General features: G+C 47.1%; 1 protein-coding gene and 1 long non-coding RNA gene across 3 annotated transcripts in view; one reads left to right on the forward strand and one right to left on the reverse strand.

The window, feature by feature from the left end:
* LOC144754427 (prostaglandin G/H synthase 1-like) overlaps positions 1-20,028 on the forward strand; it is a 512,735-nt gene that overhangs the window by 408,001 nt on the left and 84,706 nt on the right. Inside the window, exons 8-10 of the mRNA XM_078642195.1 lie at positions 8,020-8,103; positions 15,003-15,249; positions 19,395-19,681. Of these exons, the coding sequence (XP_078498321.1) occupies positions 8,020-8,103; positions 15,003-15,249; positions 19,395-19,681 (618 nt within the window). The remainder of the gene's footprint in view (positions 1-8,019; positions 8,104-15,002; positions 15,250-19,394; positions 19,682-20,028) is intronic.
* Positions 1-20,028, reverse strand: part of LOC144754428 (uncharacterized) — a 246,776-nt gene that overhangs the window by 141,621 nt on the left and 85,127 nt on the right. The gene's annotated exons all lie outside the window — the stretch shown is intronic.

A 20,028-nucleotide genomic window follows, 5' to 3' on the forward strand; every position in this document is an offset into this window, starting at 1 on the left:
ATTCAGCTTTAGGTCATGCATGCAATGCGTGGCGGAGTGGATGATTCTCAACTCCCTAAAGCTGAATGGCGACAAGACAGAGGTCTTGGTCTTTGGTAAAGACCAAGACATGTGGTCGAGCGAGTGGTGGCCTTCATCTCTTGGCATCTGCCCCACTCCCTCCCAATCGTCCAGAAACCTAGGCGTTATTTTTGACACCTCACTTTCCATGACGCTCCAAGTGAATAGGACCGTGGCCACCTGCTGGGGTGTTATCAAGATCCTAAAGAAAATCCTCCATTATCTCTCCTTCCAGGCGCGCAAACAGATTGCAATTGCTCTTGTTGGATCCAGACTCGATTATTGTAATTCTTTGTATGTGGAGTCCAACAAGGGCCTTATCCATCGATTGCAAACTGTACAGAACGCTGCTGCGCGCTTCGTCTTGGCTCTTCCTATAGCATCTTCTGCCACTACTGCTAGGAGAGATCTCCACTGGCTTCCTGTCCAGTTTAGAATTTCTTTTAAGCTCCTATGTCTTACATATAGAGCACTTGCAGCTGGCCCTGTAGACGCACTTGGTACCTTGCTTACCCGCTATGTACCCACGAGATGCCTGCGATCAGCCGGGTTACATCAATTAGTAGTGCCTCGTGCTAGACGGACTAGATGGGGAGCAAGAGCTTTTTTCTGTTGTCGCTCCCCAGCTCTGGAACTCTCTCCGTTGGAAATAAAAATCTTACCCTCCATCGATTTGTTTAAAAAAGCCTTGAAAACCTGGTTTTTCACCAGAGCGTACCAATGAGATACTGCTGTCTGACCCGGCTTGTTTCTATATTTGATTTAGGCGCCTTGACGCCCATTGGGCTAAGTTAGCGCGATACAAGATACATTTTCATTCATTCATCCATGAATATTGCTGCTCAGAACGTGGTTCAAAGGGGCGTCTGGTTGAGAAAGCATATTTACTAATTCTCAAACTACTTTACTGATATTCTGCGCAGCAGCCAGTTCAAGCATTTCCCAATCTTTGTGAAATTCACACGTAGCAGCAGGAGCAGCATAAGTGTGTGCTCATGTGAGCGAGTGAGTCTGAATGAATGAGAGTGTGACTAAGTGAGCATGAATGTGATAGTGAGTGAATGTGAGAGTAAGTGAGAGAATGTGAGTGTGTGTGCATGCCACTGAATGAGTATAAGAGTGTCTGAGTGTTTGTATTATGCTTGCTAGTCTCTGCCTGTCAGTGTCACTGGAGGGGAGACTTGTCATTTTTAGGAACCCATAGGATAATGCTGATGTTACCATATCTGAGGTAATTCATGACATAAGGGAGGGCACCAGTGACGTTTGGTGTGGGGGGCACCAATGGCAAGATGCAGGTCCTGCAACAACAACAAGGTGAGTGATGGAATGCTTGAACGAATATCAGTGATTGGCAATCAATCGGGCTGCATTCCAGTGTATCGATTGACCTGAAACCGGTCTTAGGTTGCTTGTGTTCCTGTTCAGGGAGGCCCTGACAGTTCGACTGGACTGTCCCTACTGGAGCAGGGTCAAGACTGATTTGCATAGGCTGTTTCCAAACTGAGGTGGCATGTATGCAAAATAATAGTGGACTGGAATGTGGCCCGAGTAGTTACCACTGACTGAGATTAAGTCAAGCATTCCATCCATCACTTTTCGTGTACTCAAATGCAGGCCCTGACATATATTGAAGGCAGTTCAATCTTCAATTTGTGTTTGTAAAGATTTGCCCAAAAGCCTGTGGCTCGACCTATCGATGGTCGAGGTACCAAATACTGAGGTAGATACAAAATTACTGGGCTGTTCCTCTGTAAGAGGAATGTACGTTTCCCTATGGTGCGACGGATGTAGTAGGGTCCAAAGGGACTCCTACAATTGGGCATCCATTATGTTGGATGTAATGCCCTCACACACCCTTTCAGGTGGCATTCTTCATCATCTGGGCTTGCTCCTCGTTGGGTCGGCGGTGCAATACCCAACGGGCGACACCTCACAGAGGGGCTCTTTAGCGGAGATCTTTTATCCAACTGCCGTTTAGATGAAGTGCGGGTGTGGGGCCAGAAGTACGTAGATGTGTGAGTGTGGTTAAAATAAAGCTAGGAGTACCAGGAATGACTTTATTCAGGTGGTCCCCTTGCTCTAATTAAAAAGAAGAAACTATCTGTTACTCGTTTGAATATTATGCTTCAAGGTCGCGAGTGACAGTCTAGTGTGTGTTATGGTTGGTCGACATGTTTCTCGCTTTGTTGCAATTAGCTAGCGATTCTTCAGGACCTAATGTTGAAATTAGTGTATCTAATATGTAGACTATCTACGTTAATGTGAAAAACTGTCTGAGTATCAGACAGGTAATCAAGTGTGTAGCTCACAGAAAAAGAAGTTTTTCCTGCGTCCTATTCCTGTCGGACTGCAACTACCTGGATTGGGAGAAAAGGAGCAAATCACAACAGGTATAGTAATGAAACCGTAGGGTGGAGAACGTACATTCCTGGTGTCATGCTAAATCCAGTGCTACTAGCATGTGGTTAAAATGAACAAGTGTTCATGCAAATCCTTGGTGAGCAGTCAAGTGGTCATGCTCATGTTGACAAATGTAAACTGTGAACCTTATGTCTGAAATTAACATTAAAATCAAAAACATTCACTACAGTTGGAGGAGCGTACATAGTTCAGGTAAGTGTGGCTGATCACTCACCTAATCAGTTGTGTATACAGACCCCAACAGTATCCGGCGGCCTGTAAAAACGTGAAGAACCTCCAAGTATCTGACTAATTGTAGTAGGAAACAATGATTACGGGATTACGCTGTGTAATTCTCTCATAGTACAATCTTAAGCTTCATGGAGTGATGGTGTCGCTGGCGCTGTGTCTCTGTTGCTCCATATTGGAGCATGGCATCTCATTTACGCCGAGGCAGGGATTCAGGGGGTACACTGTGTAATGCTCTCATGGTACAAGCTTTAAGTTTCATGGAGTAAAGGTGGTACTAAGATTGCGGTAGTAATCTCAGTTGGTTATCGTATGTTAAAACATGTTGTTGCATGTTGTGCTCGACCTGATTGAAGCCTGACTGGCCAGTCTCTGTGCCCTTGTTAGTAGTATACAGTGTGCATCCTAATCTTTAGCGAATGTCTCAGAGGCGCCGAACCTGTCAGACCGCCCTCTATTAAACAATTAACCAATTCCCCTTAAGCTAAAGCGAACATGCGGGGACTTCGCTCGGTGGTCGGAGACCGACCACTTGAGAATTCAGTCTCCCTCGGTTACCTAAGGCACTCACTTGGTGACTTCAGCGTGGTTCCTTCTCTACACCTACCCCTCGCCGCCGGATCTGGGTGGTGGTTAGTGGTCCAGCGGCGCGGTCTCTAGTACCCGGTCCCGCGGTCACGTGATACCGTGACTCGGCGAAACGTAGTGTCTATCTCATATCTCTAGTTCTATGGTGGCCATCTTCGCATGGAGTGCCTGCACCGTGTATGTAAGGGTAAAGCTTTGCTCAGTGAGGTGCTTGCCCTAGTGTAGGGGATGATAAATGTTCATTTTATCAAAAAGGGGGTTACCGCAACTGTTTCCTATGCATGTAGATTATAAATGCCTCATGGAATACCAAACTTAAATAATTGGATATGGTTCGCGTGTATTCTACATAATGTTGGTCGTAGTATGCATGTTCAGTGTGCCTATCCACGGAGGTGGCGCTGAAGACACAGCTTGCAAATTCTCTCATTAAGTACATTGTGAGTTGTTAGAGTGTGGGCAAAATCTCCTGTCCGATGGTGTTGGTGCCGGCGGCCATCTTACAGAGTTGTATGCTCATGGGGGATATTAGCTGGAGATGTAACAGGGATTGTTGAAATTGCCCCCACCCTTATTGCATTACTGGTGCCTCATGGTTTTTCAAAATTGTTAATTTAGAGCAACAGAATGACAAGTATCTCATTCAGTTCCTCGTGAATTACGACCAAGGTCATATGACTTATAGAATCTGTGCAAACGGCCATAGTACAGGGTTGTCTGGTCGCTGGAGATATTGGCTATGTAGGTCTCAGGGATTGTGAAACTAGCCCCTACACATGGTGCACTATTGATGCCTCGAGATGGACATGATTTCTACAGTTGTAATCGGTTGTCGTATTAAATCACGATAGTGGCAGTAGTGCCCATATGTCTCTAGTGCGCCTCTTCTACCTGGGTGGTGCTAAAGCAACAAAAAGATGACTGTCTCATGTTGTTCATTGTGAGTTGCTGGAATGCGATAAAAGTCATGTGACTCGTAGTGTTGGTGCAGGCGGCCGTATTACAGAGTTATGTTATCGCTGGAGTAGCTGGCTCTGGACAACTCATGGAGTTAGATTAAATCACAGTGTGCTCCATGGAATATCTTCATTGAGGCCTCTGCTGTCAGAAGAAAGCCTATGTATCCAGCGCTGTTCTTTATAGAACAAATTCTGTTTTGAAGTTCTCGGGCTAGCTTCCAATACCAACCATTGTAGTGAGTCAGGTGTGTGGTTTAACTCAAGATAGTGTCTACACATTTTCGTGTTGGTCTTTTTGCAGCGGATATTGCTTCTGTGTTCCGAAATGCGTAGCTTAATGGGTCGGATTGTCATCCCGATGTAGTATAGGCTACATGGGCATATCAACAAGTCAATGCAATTGGAGCTGTTGCAGTTCGTGTGCCCCCTCATTTCCCAATCAAATGTATTGAACAGGGTTATGGTCTTGTATGTTTTAGTAAATGGGCATGCACTACAGCTACCGCATGGGTAATGTCCCTTGACTGGTGGTAGTTGCCACAGGGTAGTTTGTACGCTTGTCGCCTTTTGTGTCTTAGGTCTCGTGTGTACCAGCATATCTTTTAAGTTTCTTGATCTTTTGAAGGCAAACCTCGGGGGTTCCAGTTGTAGGGTGCCTGTGTTGAGGATCTGCCAGTGTCTTTTCACAATCTTCCTTATTTCATTAGAGGTGGGTGTGTAAGTTGTGACACATGTTATTGGTTGGTTTACTATGGGGATCTTTGGCCCTATGTTCCAGCAAACTCTCCCTGTGGTTGTTTTGTGTTTTTTTTCTAGCTTTTGCGATTTCTCTGGTAGGGTATCCCCTCTCCTCTGGATTCCTAGATAGTATTGAGGATTCTGTTCTGTAGTTCTCAAGGCTGCTACAGTTGCATCTGATCCATAGAAACTGCCCAAAGGGTAGGTTGTTTTTAAGAGCTCTAGGGTGGTGGCTCGTGAAGTGCAATAAGCTGTTGCGGTCAGTGCCCTTTCTGAACATAGTGGTGTTCAGTCTCCCATCTACCCCTCTCTGGATTGTAAGGTCTAGGAATGCAATCTGGGAAGCTGATGCTGTCATGGTGAACTTCAAGTAGGGGTTTAGTGTGTTAAGCCAACTGACGAATTCAGTGTATGATTCTCTATCCCCTGCCCAGAAGACCAGGATGTCGTCTATAAAGTGTTTCCACATGCTAGTAGCACTGGATTTAGCATGACACCAGGAATGTACATTCTCCACCCTACGGTTTTATTACTATACCTGTTGTGATTTGCTCCATTTCTCCCAATCCAGGTAGATGCAGTCCGACAGGAATAGGACGCAGGAAAAACTTCTTTTTCTGTGAGCTACACACTTTTTTACCTGTCTGATACTCAGACAGTTTTTCACATTAATGTAGATAGTCTACATATTAGATACACTAATTTCAACATTAGGTCCTGAAGAATCGCTAGCTAATTGCAACAAAGCGAGAAACATGTCGACCAACCATAACACACACTAGACTGTCACTCGCGACCTTGATCCATAATATTCAAACGAGTAACAGATTGTTTCTTCTTTTTAATTAGAGCAAGGGGACCACCTGAATAAAGTAATTCCTGGTACTCCTAGCTTTATTTTAACCACACTCACACATCTACGTACTTCTGGCCCCACACCCGCACTTCATCTAAACGGCAGTTGGATAAAAGATCTCCGCTAAAGAGCCCCTCTATGAGGTGTCGCCCGTTGGGTATTGCACCGCCGACCCAACGAGAAGCAAGCCCAGATGATGAAGCATGACACCTGAAAGGGTGTGTGAGGGCATTACATCCAACATAATGGATGCCCAATTGTAGGAGTCCCTTTGGACCCTACTACATCGGTCGCACCATAGGGAAACGTACATTCCTCTTACAGAGGAACAGCCCAGTAATTTTGTATCTACACATGTTCCCAGGGCACCACTGAGGCTGGACCTACCACTTATTAGGAGTGGTGAAACGCCCTTTTTTTAAAAGAACTCTCCCTCTCTTTGTAAAATATAACCAAATACTGAGGCTCATTGTCTGATTCCACCTCATAACTCCCTATTCCACACCAGACACTACCTGCCTCTTTACCTCATGCTTGCAGGTTCCTTTTCATTCCTGGTTTCACTCTCTCACTGTTTTTCCATGTTTGCTTCCTTCTTCCCTTTTTTGTGTTGTTTCTCTTTTGCTCTCGATCTATGCATGTTCCTGAAAAATAAGTGTTGGTCCCCAAAAATGAATGGTGGTAGGCCCCACCTGCAACCCCCTGCTCAAACCAAGCACTGATTGGAGGCAATCTTTTGTTTAGGGTCGGGTAGCATGGCATAGAAGGAGTCGGCGCACAGGGCAATATACAGACCTGACACACTGTGGGTAATTCTTGTGCATGTAGAGCACTTAGTCAAAAGTGCAGCCAGTGTGCCATAGGCCCTAGTGCAAGGAAGGAAATGGGTCCCCTGGCTGCTCTTATAAAATATATAAATAATTGGCGAATAGGAGACCCTCAGGCCTCTGGGCTCCTGTGCCACTGCACCTGCTTCAACAATGGAAGCTGCGCTTATGACTTTGGCAGTCCGACCGCCGGACCTCGATTGTGGCAGTCAGAAGTATGCCTCCGAACCGGCGGCATCCCAACTGCTGCATTACAAGTTAACCGCCGATCTGACGGAGTTGCGGCAGCTGTGCTTCGGCTCATAGAGAGCCTGCACCACGTGTCAGACATGGCACCACCTCTTGCATGTCGGTGCACTGTTTACCATGCACCATGTTATGCATGACACACAGTGCACGCACGACAATGCAAGAAGAGGGTAACAAAACATGTGCCCCAATGCACTCCCCTTATGGCCTGCAACGCACCCTGTTTCAAGCCACTTCCCTGCCTTTCCAGCGACCGCTTCATGGCGGGGTCCCCACCATGGATAGGTCAGTGGTAAGGCAGGTTGTAATCTGCACATCAGTGCCAGGATCGGCACCGCTGCTTTCCCCGCTGATGCCCCCTCATGATCTATATCCATCCTGGCAGTGGTATTGGGCTTGCGTCGGGCTTATGGCGGTCCGATCGCCAACCTCATAGTCGGGAGGTCGAACTGGTGAGGAGGCGGCGGTCGAACCCCCCCACCACAGGTATGGCGGACTTGGGACTGCCGTACTCTTAATCAGTCCTAGAGTGTAATGAACAAGCCCTTCCAGGTACCTCAGATCTTGAATGATTGGTGATGAGTGGCCAGTGTGGGTGGGCCAGATGATTGGTGCTTCAGTGTTGATTGGAACGCTGCCATACAACAGTAAATGACCTAGAAAGTAACCTTCTTTGAAACTGTGCCAGTGCTTTGAAGAACACCTACATTTAATTTGCAAGATTATTGATAATGTGCATGGTGCCAACACACAATTCTTCAAGAAAGACATTGACTCCGTTTGAGGCAAGTAGAAAAAAAAACGTACCCAACCTTCAGAATCTTCTTTACTCAGTGCAGGCACACACTGCCCTGTCGGGCTGCACAGTCTTTCATGGTGCCAACGTAGAAAGGTGCTCAAGTTCTACAGGTAGTATTATTAGGAAAACATTAGAAAGGATTCATAGGGGAAGATCTGAAGCAAGCATTTATTAAGCATTTTGAAGAAAAATTAATTTCCCTGTACTACGATCATGGCTAGTAAAACGTATTTCTAAGTCTGCAAACCGTTAACTCAATCTTTCAAGCTGACATGTGACTTGTCCTTGCAGGTGGATATGAACCACGTTTATGGAGACACACTGGAGCGACAGGCCCACCTCCGGCTTTTTAAAGACGGAAAGCTCAAATATCAGGTATTCCTCTGTTTTTTCTTGATTATCTCCTTCCAGCTTTGGAGACACGGCAGTGCAAGATGCTTCTGTGCTGCGATTGGACGAGATGGCAGGATAAGTAACGGAGTGCCTCATTGTGTAGCTCTATGCTACATATGACGCCAGTCTGGACCGTGCAGGTGGAGGCAACATGCATTTGATTTGATCGAAGTACATTACTGCCTATTTTTTTTTTTATTTTTTTTTTTTAGATGGAAGTAGTTATGTTGTCCTGATTGAAAGCCTTACAACACACCGTATGATACTCTTTTCGGGTCCTGACTGGATCTCTGAAGACACAAATCCAACACAGGTGGCTGATGAGGATTTGGGGCTCACAGCTCTTTACAGAAATTCCAATGCCTTGGCTATAATAGCACAGGTTGGCCCTTATTACGGGTGGGGTCAATTTATCGCACCTGATATAGAACAATAAAAAAACTATCAAGAGTTTTTGCACCAAAATGTGCAATAATGTGGCTTTTGATGCTTACAACACCAAACCTGCATGTGCCAACTGTCACTGGCATTTGTCTTCTCTGCATTAGTCTGCAGGTTTGGCACAGAAAACATTATCCAGGATGCGGTTTTTATAGCACCAAGAATGCATTAGGTGAACTGAAATAAGTCAACCTCATAATTGCTGTATGTGCGGTGGCAGAAGTAATCTCATGATTTGTAATGATGCCGAAGCTGGTTAATCTGACTGGGGTATCCATATTATTGTCCTGTGTGGTTGTGCCTGCTAATTGTAAGTGATGGCTTGGTTTTACAGACTAGCTGTACTGTATAATCCGACTTTTCACACTCTTCCCACCTACACGTTTGCGCCCAGAAAAAACATGGGCCGTTGTTGTGTTCTAGCGTGCGCACGCTGGTGACGCTACAGGCGTATCACGCTAGGTCATGTGACCCTGTTTAATAAAGAGGGGCCACGCACGCACGTACGCCAGTTGGCGAGAGTGCGGAGAGCCATAAGCATCATCTAGTGCCCGTGTCGTTTATTCATTATAGCCACGCGTCAGGCCTAGCGTGTCCCAGGTGCCCCCACAGTGTAGGGCCCCAGCTTATGCCCCCAGCGCTCACCTGTCCACACAACACAACAACTGGCGACGAGGGTGGTCGTGCCCTCGCCGAGTGTGTGGTGTGCCCGCCTCATCTCGTGGCGGCCGCGAGCTTGTGCCCCTGCTCGCGGTGCTCGTGCCTCGAGGCCCCACACACACGGTGCAAGCGGGGTTGCTGCATGCAGAAATCGTCTGGGCCTGCAGGTGAGCCGTCCATTGCCCCTGCGCCCCGCCCGCTGGCCTGCTGCCATCATTCCCGCCCTCATCGGGCGTGGCCTTGCCTCCGTCTGGTGGCCCGCTAGTTTCCCAGCTGTGCCTCGATGCCCCGGGTCAGCGCCGCACTCAGGCTCGCCGCCGGTGCGTGAAGCGCGCTGCCAGCCGCCTCCGCGCGCCTCCATTATAACGCCCGGGCCACGCCCCGGCGGTGTCTCACGCATCGCGCGGACGCGGTGCGCTGAACTTCAGAAGGCGGCTGTTCTCGCGCACGGGGGGAAGGTGCGCTGGCTGCTAACTCCACTGCCACATGAAACGGAGGACACTGACACTCGCTCTTCCACATCCTGCATCCCACACGCAGCAAGGGGAGACCATCGTGAAGGGGTGAGACACACGCAACGGCAGCCGCAAGGAGTGGACACGCTCATTCCTGCCTCGTAACGTCCACGCCCTCCAGGGAGCAGATCACAGGATACTCAACGAACGGTGCCCCACTCCCCCAACAGTCAAGCCATGGCCACAATACCACCTATTGAACCCTTTGTGGTGGAAGGCTCACCGTCGTCACTAGCCCCCAAATGGAAGGACTGGGTGGACAGGCTGCTAGTTTTCCTTGAGGCCACCAAAGTTCATAAAGAACAGAAGAGAGCTATGGTACTCCACCTAGGGGGCAAGGATGTGCATACTATCGCCAAAACGTTAACAGAGGCAACCCCTAAGACTCACCACTCACTCATCAACGCCTTGAATGCATACTTTGAACCCATGGCCAATCAGGACTATGAAAGGTTCATCTTCAGGCAAGCCCGGCAGCTGCCAGAAGAATCACTGGACACGTATCACGCCAGGTTAAAGCGACTGGCACTATCTTGTGGATTTGCAGATACCACTGAAGAAATACGAGGTCAGATAATCCAAGGCTGTGCCTCAGCCAAATTGAGAGAGCGTATCCTAGAAGAATCAGGAAAACCGCTAGCTGACATCTTGGCCCTAGGCCGCACGAAAGAACTGTCCAAAGCCCGAGCTGCTCACATGGAAGCAGCCCTCCAAGCGCCGGTCAAGGCCGAACCAGTCAACAAAATCCTGGTCAAGTCCCCGATAAAGTGGAACAAGAAACCCTTGGGAACATCTGCAGGTGCAACAGGGAAATCACGTGGATACTGTGGTGGCCCAAGCCACCCAGCACCGGAATGCCCAGCACGGGGGAAGCGATGCTCCGGGTGTGGCAGGTTCAGCCACTTTGAGAAAGTATGCCGCTCGAAGAAGTTCCGCAAACCACGGCAGGTGGTGAACGCCATACCGGAAGGAGACCCGAGCCAGAGCGATATGGATGATGATGAAGAAGAGGAAAGGACGGTGCACAAAGTACACATGATCGGCACAGCCACTCGACGAGCCAGGAAGCTCCCACAGTGCTGCATAAGAGTGGCAGAACAAGAAATCATGGCCGTGGTTGACACAGGCGCAACCATCAACATTATGAGTGCAGCCCTATACAGGACGATGGATCGCCCCCCCCCCCCCTAAGTCCTTCGCCTATCACGTTGTTCGCATACGGGCAGGACACCCCTCTCAAAATCAGAGGAAAATTCAGGACGGCAATCAACCATGGCAACAGCACCGTCACCACAAACATCTTCGTGTCGGAAGACGGCCAGAGCATGCTGTTGGGATGCCGGGCCGCGGAAGAACTCGGAGTCGTCACATTCGCGTTTGGAGTTCACCAAGAGTCGGTGCAGCAAATCGTAACAGACTTTTCAGACATCTTCAAGAGCATTGGAAAATTCACAGGTCGTGAAGTACACCTACACATCGACCAGGCCGTTCAACCGGTGGCGCTGAGACACCGCCGCATCGCCTTCCATCTCAGACCCCTGGTGGAAGATGAACTCAAAAAGCTCGAAGCAGCCGGCATCATCGAAAAAGTGACAGGCCCCACCCCGTGGGTGTCGCCCATTGTGGTAACCCAGAAGCCAAAACAACCAGGAGCCGGCCGGATTTGTGTGGACATGCGCCTTCCCAATGCCGCCATCAAACGGGAACGTCACATCACGCCCACCATTGATGACTTGATCGGAGAGATGGCGGGGGCATGCTGGTTTTCGAAATTGGACCTCCGGTCTGGATACCACCAACTGGTGCTCGATGAAGAGTCACGGAACATACCGACGTTCTCGACCACGTGGGGCTCCGGAGGTACACTCGACTCAGCTTCGGCATATCCAGTGCGGCGGAAGTCTTTCAGAATGTGATCCAAAAACTAATCACTGACATACCGGGCGTAATCAACGTCAGCGATGACATCATGATACACGCCCGTACCATAACCGAGCACAATCAACGACTAGCGCAGGTGTTTCGAAGGCTGAGAGAAACGGGTCTCACGCTACACCGGGAAAAGTGTGAATTTCGGAGGCAGAAGATTGGGTTCTTCGGATACACATTCTCCGCTGACGGAGTCAACCCTGACCCCGAGAAAGTGAAAGACGTCAAAGAAGCCAAGCCTCCCACCACCGTCACCGAGGTCCGCAGCTTCCTAGGAATGGTCAACTACTGCGGGAGATTTATCAGAGACCTTGCCAACCTCACACTCCCCTTGAGAGAACTAACGAAGGACTCCACGCCTTGGACATGGGGACCGGAGCAAGAGACCGCCTTCGAGAACATCAAAGCAGCGCTGTCAGATACCACCACATTGGCATTCTTTGATCCCCGGAAGCTTACCCTAGTGGCTGTAGATGCCGGTCCAGCTGGGCTAGGTGCAGTACTCATGCAAAAACAAAGGGACGAAATGGATTGGACCCCGGTAGCATTTGCCAGCCGTTCACTTACTGATACGGAACAACGCTACTCTCAGATTGAAAAAGAGGCAATAGCCATACACTGGGGGTGTAGACACTTTCATCTCTATTTATACGGAGAACCGTTCACAATAATCACGGATCACAAACCACTGGTTGCACTATTTTCGGGGACCTCGATGAAACCACCACCCCGCATAGAAAAATGGAGGCTGCAACTCCAGGACTACAATTGTCAGATAGAATACCAACCAGGGTCACGCAATCCAGCAGACTATCTCTCAAGGCATCCACGAGCGGCCACACCACAGGAAATGGAGGATGCCGAAGACACGGAAGCCTATGTCAAGTGTGTAACCGCACGATCATGTCCACGGCCCATATCCTTGAGTGACATTGCCACACTCTTCCACCACACTCTTTAAAAATGAAGTAAAAGCTATCCTCATGGCTAAATACACCTGAACTATTATCTTGACCACTGTTAGTACTCTGCACCGATCTATACTACATGTTTGACCCTTTTGATTATTTGTATGAACTGTCTTATTACTCACATGTTTGGCTTTGTAGCCACCTATTTGTACCATTTTGTACTCATGTCATGTTGGGCTTAGTTGCCACCTATTTGTATTAATTGACCTATTGATTTATCTGTTAACCATGCTCCCTCATGTACTTCTCTTTGTAAAGCGCTCTGATATCTGCCAGGATCTTGTCCGCGCTATATAAAACTTTCAATATAAATAAATAAAATAAATAAATTGCCGAAGCTACAGTAAAAGATGACTGTCTACAAAGGGCCCGGGAAGCCCTTTGGAGAGGAAACTGGAATCGCGCCAAGGAGAGCTGGAAGATACTCACGCCGGAAGCCCAACGCATCATGGAAAGCTTGCACCATGTGAGAGGAGAGCTGAACGAAGACAACACAGGATGCCTGCTACGGGGCCACCGACTAGTAATACCCTCTGCCTTGACAGATCAGGTAGTGCAACTGGCCCATGTCGGCCACCAAGGAATGGTCAAAACAAAAGCACGACTAAGGACCAAAGTGTGGTTCCCACTCATGGATGATCTAATTGAAAGGACCGTACGATCCTGTGCAGCTTGCCAAGTCACGGGGGACGCTCCGCGAGAAGCACCAGTCCTGGTTGAACCCCGACCTCAACAACCGTGGGAGTGCGTCAGCATGGATTTTGGAAGCCTACCTGATGGGCGACACACCATGGTCGTGATAGATGACCATTCCAAATATCCGGAAGTGGAAATCATAGCCACTACCAGTGCCGCTGAAGTACTACCCAAACTGGAAAAGATCATAGCCGCTCACGGAGTGATGCGTGAACTGCGGACGGATAACGGGCCCCTGTTCCAAGGGCAGGAATTAGCCAGCTACCTGAATGCCATGGGAACCCGGCATCGCCGCATCACCCCTCGCTGGCCACAGGCCAATGGTGAAGCTGAACGCTTCATGCGGACTCTCAATAAAGTGATTCGAATCGCACATGACAAAGGACAGTCAGTGGAAATGGCCATATTCACATTCCTGCGGAGTTACCGACAAACACCCCACACCACCAAATGGGTGGCTCCTGCCCATGTTCTCATGGGACGCGTGGTGGCAGACTCCATTCCTCATCACCCCCGATGGGCACCGGAGGTGGCCGATGAAAGCCGAATTGCCAGGAAACGACAGAAGTCCTATGCCCAAGTCAGCCAGAGAAGGAAAGCTGTGGCAGATAGAATCAACCGAGGAGACCTGGTACTGCTAAAGAATAGAATAACCAGCGGCAAATTCAGACTAACGTATGAACTGGAACCATGGAAAGTCGTGAGTGTGAAAGGCACCCGCATAATAGCCTCCAGAGGGAGAGATTCAGTAACCAGGAATGTCTCCCATTTCAAACTGTTTCACCCTGAACCGGAGCAGAGGCTCACTTCAGAAACACCAGCAAGCCATGTAACTGATAGTCCAGTCATTTTGGACGCCACAGATGTCCAAGAAGACCAGTGGAGAAACACCCCTCCTGAAGAAAACAGTGACAATCCGGATGATGCCGAGAACCCCACGGCGGGCCAGGACATTCCGGATTCTGTGACCACGAGCCCCCTACTCACAGCCAGGACCAGTGATGACATCACCCAGAGCCGAGGGAGGTCACAATACAGGCTGAGGAGTAATCCAGAACCGTCCTGCCGCCTTCGTGATCACCTCATGTAAGACTGTTCTTATATAAGTTAAATGTGTTTTGCCAATTGTCAGGAACCTTTGTGTATTTCGATCTAATGTGCCTTGAGTCCAGAGACTGCCACGTGGGACTCCAAGTTGAACTCTTGTATTTGCATTTTCTTCTTTCATGTTTTAGGAGGGATGTTGTGTTCTAGCGTGCGCATGCTGGTGACGCTACAGGCGTGTCACGCTAGGTCATGTGACCCTGTTTAATAAAGTGGGGCCACGCACGCACGTACGCCAGTTGGCGAGAGTGCGGAAAGCCATAAGCATCATCTAGTGCCCGTGTCGTTTATTCATTATAGCCACGTGTCAGGCATAGCGTGTCCCAGGTGCCCCCACAGTGTAGGGCCCCAGCTTATGCCCCCAGGGTTCACCTGTCCCCACAACACAACAAGCCGTAGCCTAATTTCTGCTCAACAGTTTTTTAAACCAGGCGCAGTCGCTATTTTGTCTGATTTCAGATGTGCCATGGGACTCAAGACACACTTTTGTGTCCAAAGATCATGTGCTCCCCAAAAGATTTAGAATGAATTCGTTCTTTACTTGCTTCATATTTCTTTCTTGTAGATTAAAGGAGGAGAGATGTACCCCCCAACCGTCGCGCAAGCCCCGGTTCACATGAATTACCCCGACCACGTTCCCCCCGAAGAGCAGCTGGCCATTGGCGAGGAGCACTTCGGCCTTCTCCCTGGTTTACTGATGTATGGTACCCTGTGGCTGCGCGAGCACAATAGGGTGTGCGATATCCTTCAACGCGAGCACCCAACCTGGGATGACGAGCAGCTTTTTCAAACTGCTAGACTGATACTCATTGGTACGTATGATTCACTGTTTTTTACCATCGGGCTTGTATCACGAATCTGAACCGAATCAAGGGGTGTGACCATGTACAGGAGGGCCATCACATAAATAGAGAGCAGGTGCACATATGCCAGCATGCATGCATATGTGTAAAAATCAAGCATTGGTAAAGCCAGTAGGTCCAGCATAAGCAGGCTAATGTGATGGTGATGTTTTCTATTTTTAATTGCAAGCATATAAGCAAAAATAGAAAGAGAAATTCAAACAAATGTCACATCACCTAAGTGGTTTGGCCATATGCTATCAATACATTTTAAATGCAAACAAACAATTAGTGCATATTTTTTCAATTGAACTGTAGAGGTGCTTCCCACCAAGCAGGTATACCTAGAACACGTATAGAAACCCTTTTTTTAGTTGTAATGTATATCAGAGGAAATATGATTCTTTGTGCACCAAAAATGTACTAATGGCTTTGAATTCGTGTATTCTGAAACTTAGTTTAAACACTTGGGGATGACTTAAAAATGAAAAGGATAAGGAATGGAAAGAAAAAATAGTTAAGTTATGTTTTGGCCCACTTGCCGTGGTGCTGAAAAGGATGTAGATGGATGTGCTCATTGATCAGGTAAAAGGCCGTCACTCACAGCGCAAGGCAGCCAATGGCTGAAATGGGCTTATGCTGTATGTTGTGATGCGTTGGACGCAAACTGTGAACGAGAGTCAAACAGACAAATTGATAAAGAGGGCTGACCAAAAACCCCTCTATATATGTAGTTATGTGTTTTTATTTATTAAGTATTTTCATTTCTTGAGGTTGGTAAGACAGATGAAGCTGTTTCTAGGCCAGCCCAAAAACAATTCATGGTGGAGTCAGAGTGTGTTAGAGAATTAACTGACAGCTGTTTTTATGAAGTGACTGTGTTAAGAGAGGGGGCCACAGCAGTCCCTGCGTTGTGACCCATTGCTCTTGTTTTCCTCTTGTTGAACGTGCCCAGCTGTCTGAGTAGGCCCTGCCCCCCGAGCCCCTGAGTACGAGATTGGATCATCTTTAGGCACACATGATTACAGCCGTGTGTTTGTCCAGGACGTGTCATGTGGAGACCAGGAGCAGCAGTTCTGACTGTGGCTCAGACCCCCAGTGTTTCCCTTCAGTTCATCTTACAGGGGGTGCCACCTTGGTTTCCACACAAGCAGAGCGTAAATACATTGGTGGACTTTGCCTGTCACCGTTGCTAAGGGTCCATGTATTGTTGTGTTGGCCCAGGGAGCCGGAATTATTTGCAGGTATATGACTTTCTTAATTTGAGAGGCAATATTTGCATACTGGGTGGTATTTTAGGAGATGTATACCGCTGGAACAACTGCAACTTGGAACTTCATTATCCCTAGCTCATTTCTCACACATAGCAAAAGAAAGAATGCCTGAAGCTCTATTTTGGTGAAATTACGAAATCGGGAAGTCCTTTTCTCCAAAACAATGTAAGGAGATTAGACAAAGACAAAATGAGAGAAAGAGACAAGAAAATAACACAAGAGAGGTGGTAGCAGCTTGCACCTGGGCGCAGGGATACCAGGGCACAGGTATGGGTAGAGGTGTGAGAGACCTCCGTTTGTTTTAAATGATCCAGAACGTTTCTGTTTTTGGCTGCTGTGCCTGGGCTAGTTTCATTAAATGCTTTGAGAACTGAGGACCCAAATGTTTTTTTCCTGTTATACAAAAATGCATACTCAGCCCTCTGTGAACTAGCCATCACATTTTGTCATGTTTTGCCTAGTATATATATAGTGCTTACATAGTTGGTATTTGCCACTGCATTTTAGCCAACTCCTCCTGATTAGGTTCGTCAAACACACAAGAGCTCAAGAGCACCCACACATTTTAAATACTAAACCCCGACTTTGGCTATGCTGGCGACACCCCTGAATGTATCCATAGCACAAGTGAATCTGTTTGTTAAAATGCTGTACGTTTGAGAGACTGTTATGTAGGAGTGTAATTCCTCTATGAAGGGTCCCAATTCTGATCTGTGTGTGGTGGAAACACTGGACGAAACGCAGGCGATATTTGTGACACAAAAGCAGGGGCGTAGCTAGAGCCTGTGCGCCCGGGGACATTCCACAGGCTGCCGCCCATGGCATCCGCAGCCCCATGACCGTGCGAGGCCAAGTCTCGACTCGAATATCGAATAATCCCACTGTCAAACCTCGGGCACAAATATTTCTTGCATGTATCCACCCATAGATGCCAAGGTTTCAGATTGTTTATTTGTGACATTTTCATAATTTCAGTTTAATTATGAGTGACATTTCAATGACAATGAGTGACACTTTAGCACGAGCAAAATCAAGCAATGAAGACGAGGGAAACATATAAATATAGGAAATTGCACCCACTTGAGCAACGAGAAACTCTAAGAAGATCTTAAAACAGCTGCAATTGACCTATGGCTTTGCTTTTACTAAATATTTGTGACTGCTGTAATTTCTACTGTAATGCTCTTTGTTTATCATATATGGCCCAACACCATTGTATGGCATCATTGAGATGCCTTATATCTTCTATTTCATTTGTAAAGCACTCTAACATCTTTCGGTCCCTCTCTCACCAATAATTCATTTGTTCAATAGTGCTGCTCATAGCAGAGCAGGTTGTCAGAACACTTTACATCAGACACACATTATACCAACACAATGACAATTTCGTGTGTACTTCAGTCTAGCAAATGTTATTCCTAGCACAGATCCCCTTACAACAGCTGAAGTGTTTTCATGAGTAGTACATCCATCCCGCAATAGTTTGGGATGGAACTAAAGTGCGTTGCCGTGTTTACAAGCATTCTGCCTTGTGTACTGCAAGGCATCGAGGAATCCCACCCAGAGCACAGACGCAAAGCCGGGTCCTGTCATGAATGTGTTGACACACGTGAAGTTCAATGTAATAAATCTGGAACCAAAAGATATGCAACTTTTTTAACCTTGTGACCCGTGAAGGGTTGTGATGGCAGCACGGAGATTACAATGTTAGTGTGGTGAGATCAAAAGATATGCAAAGAGCGCTTTAGGCAGACACACATACCATGTGCTTGAAAACGCATCAGAGCCATTGTCGGTAAGACAGTGGGGTGAGATTCGATATTCGAGTAGAGACTTGGCCTCGCACGGTCATGGGGCTGCGGATGCCATGGGCGGCAGTCTGTGGAATGGCCCCGGGCGCCACAGGCTCTAGCTACGCCCCTGGTTATTGCTTGTAGAACTGGTTTGTGGTTGGTTGCGAAAGGTATGCAAGAGAATATATGGAGTTAAGACCCAATAATCCTGTCGATTTTTGTATTTTAAATCGAGTTGTTTAAAACATTGGTTCATTGGGCTTGAGTAACACCAGTTGTGGAAAGAGATGACGGGCAAAGGAAAGTAACCGCATGTTTGCTTTTTATTTATGAATTGTCCAGAATCGGACATGTCCAAACCAAAAGTTTGGACATGTCCAGTTAAGGGTGAAAAAATATTTCGGTGTACCCACTGTGAAGAGAAACTGTCTATAACTGGAATACAAAACTTCAAAAAATGGATTAATTTTTTTTTAAATTAGGTCTGTTTTGTAAGTAAAATACACATCATCAGAAAGAGCATTGCACCGTACATCAGCCCTAGACCTTCTTTAGTAATTACATCTCGGGCCAACAGACTTTAGGAGTTTTTTTGAAGAGAAGTGTGAAGTTGCGAAGCAGGTTGGGAACACACCCAAATAACTCAGATAGGTTGATAGGTCGAGATGAATGCTGTTGACAGGAGGAGAGTTTAGGAAGCAAATCAATGACTTGAGAAGAATAGCTCCTCAATAACTATTTCTTTAAAAGTCTAAATTCGATGTTCTGGATCCTTCCGCCTTAAACTGTCTTGAGCTAGTGGCTAGAGACTGACTTGTAATCAGCTAGTGATGGCAGGTACGAATGTAGAGAAAAAAGAAATGCTTAAAAACACTCATGTCAGTTTAAGATATAGTTGTGTGCTGTCATCTGACTTCTGGGTTTACCAACAAGATAACAGACACGAGGGTAAACATCTTGAAACTGTGTTAATCAGTCACGAGGTTTTGTTGTTTATATGCAGTTAATCCAGGCACTGTATATAATGTTTGTGTTTTCTGATTTACAGGCGAGACAATTAAAATTGTGATCGAAGATTATGTCCAGCATCTAAGTGGATATTATTTTAAACTCATTTTTAATCCAGAGCTTCTGTTTGGAACGACGCTTCAGTACCAAAACCGAATTGCATTGGAGTTTAATGAGTTGTACCACTGGCACGGCTTAATGCCAAACACTTTCGCTCTCAATGGAAAGGAATTCAGCTATGAGAGTTTCATGTTCAACTCCTCCATTCTTTTGGATTTCGGCGTGGAAGCTCTTGTTGAATCTTTCACAATTCAGCGAGCAGGCCGGGTAAAAAAACTTCTTTTATTTGCAAAGTCTTAATCACAGAACTGTCTAATTCGAGTTGTATGTCACATGGTATTTTTGTAATATGCTAAGAGCATGGCTTCTGGTTTTCCATTGTAAACGTCAAATGGATATACAAGCAGGTGGATAACAAGCTGATATCTGTACTGATTTGAATGGATTTAGAAAAATGAGAGATGTCAATAAGGTAGCAGACATTTGATGCTGATATGTCATCCTTTTTGACATAATAATTGATGGGAGTTGAGTGCTGGTACAGTATTTGATGGGGGCTGAGTACTGGGTCAAAAATTTTGATAAGAACACACAATGTGATGGGAGAAATGCTT

This window comes from Lissotriton helveticus, chromosome 5_1 (genome assembly GCF_964261635.1).
Source record: "Lissotriton helveticus chromosome 5_1, aLisHel1.1, whole genome shotgun sequence".
Classification (NCBI taxonomy): Eukaryota; Metazoa; Chordata; class Amphibia; order Caudata; family Salamandridae; genus Lissotriton; species Lissotriton helveticus.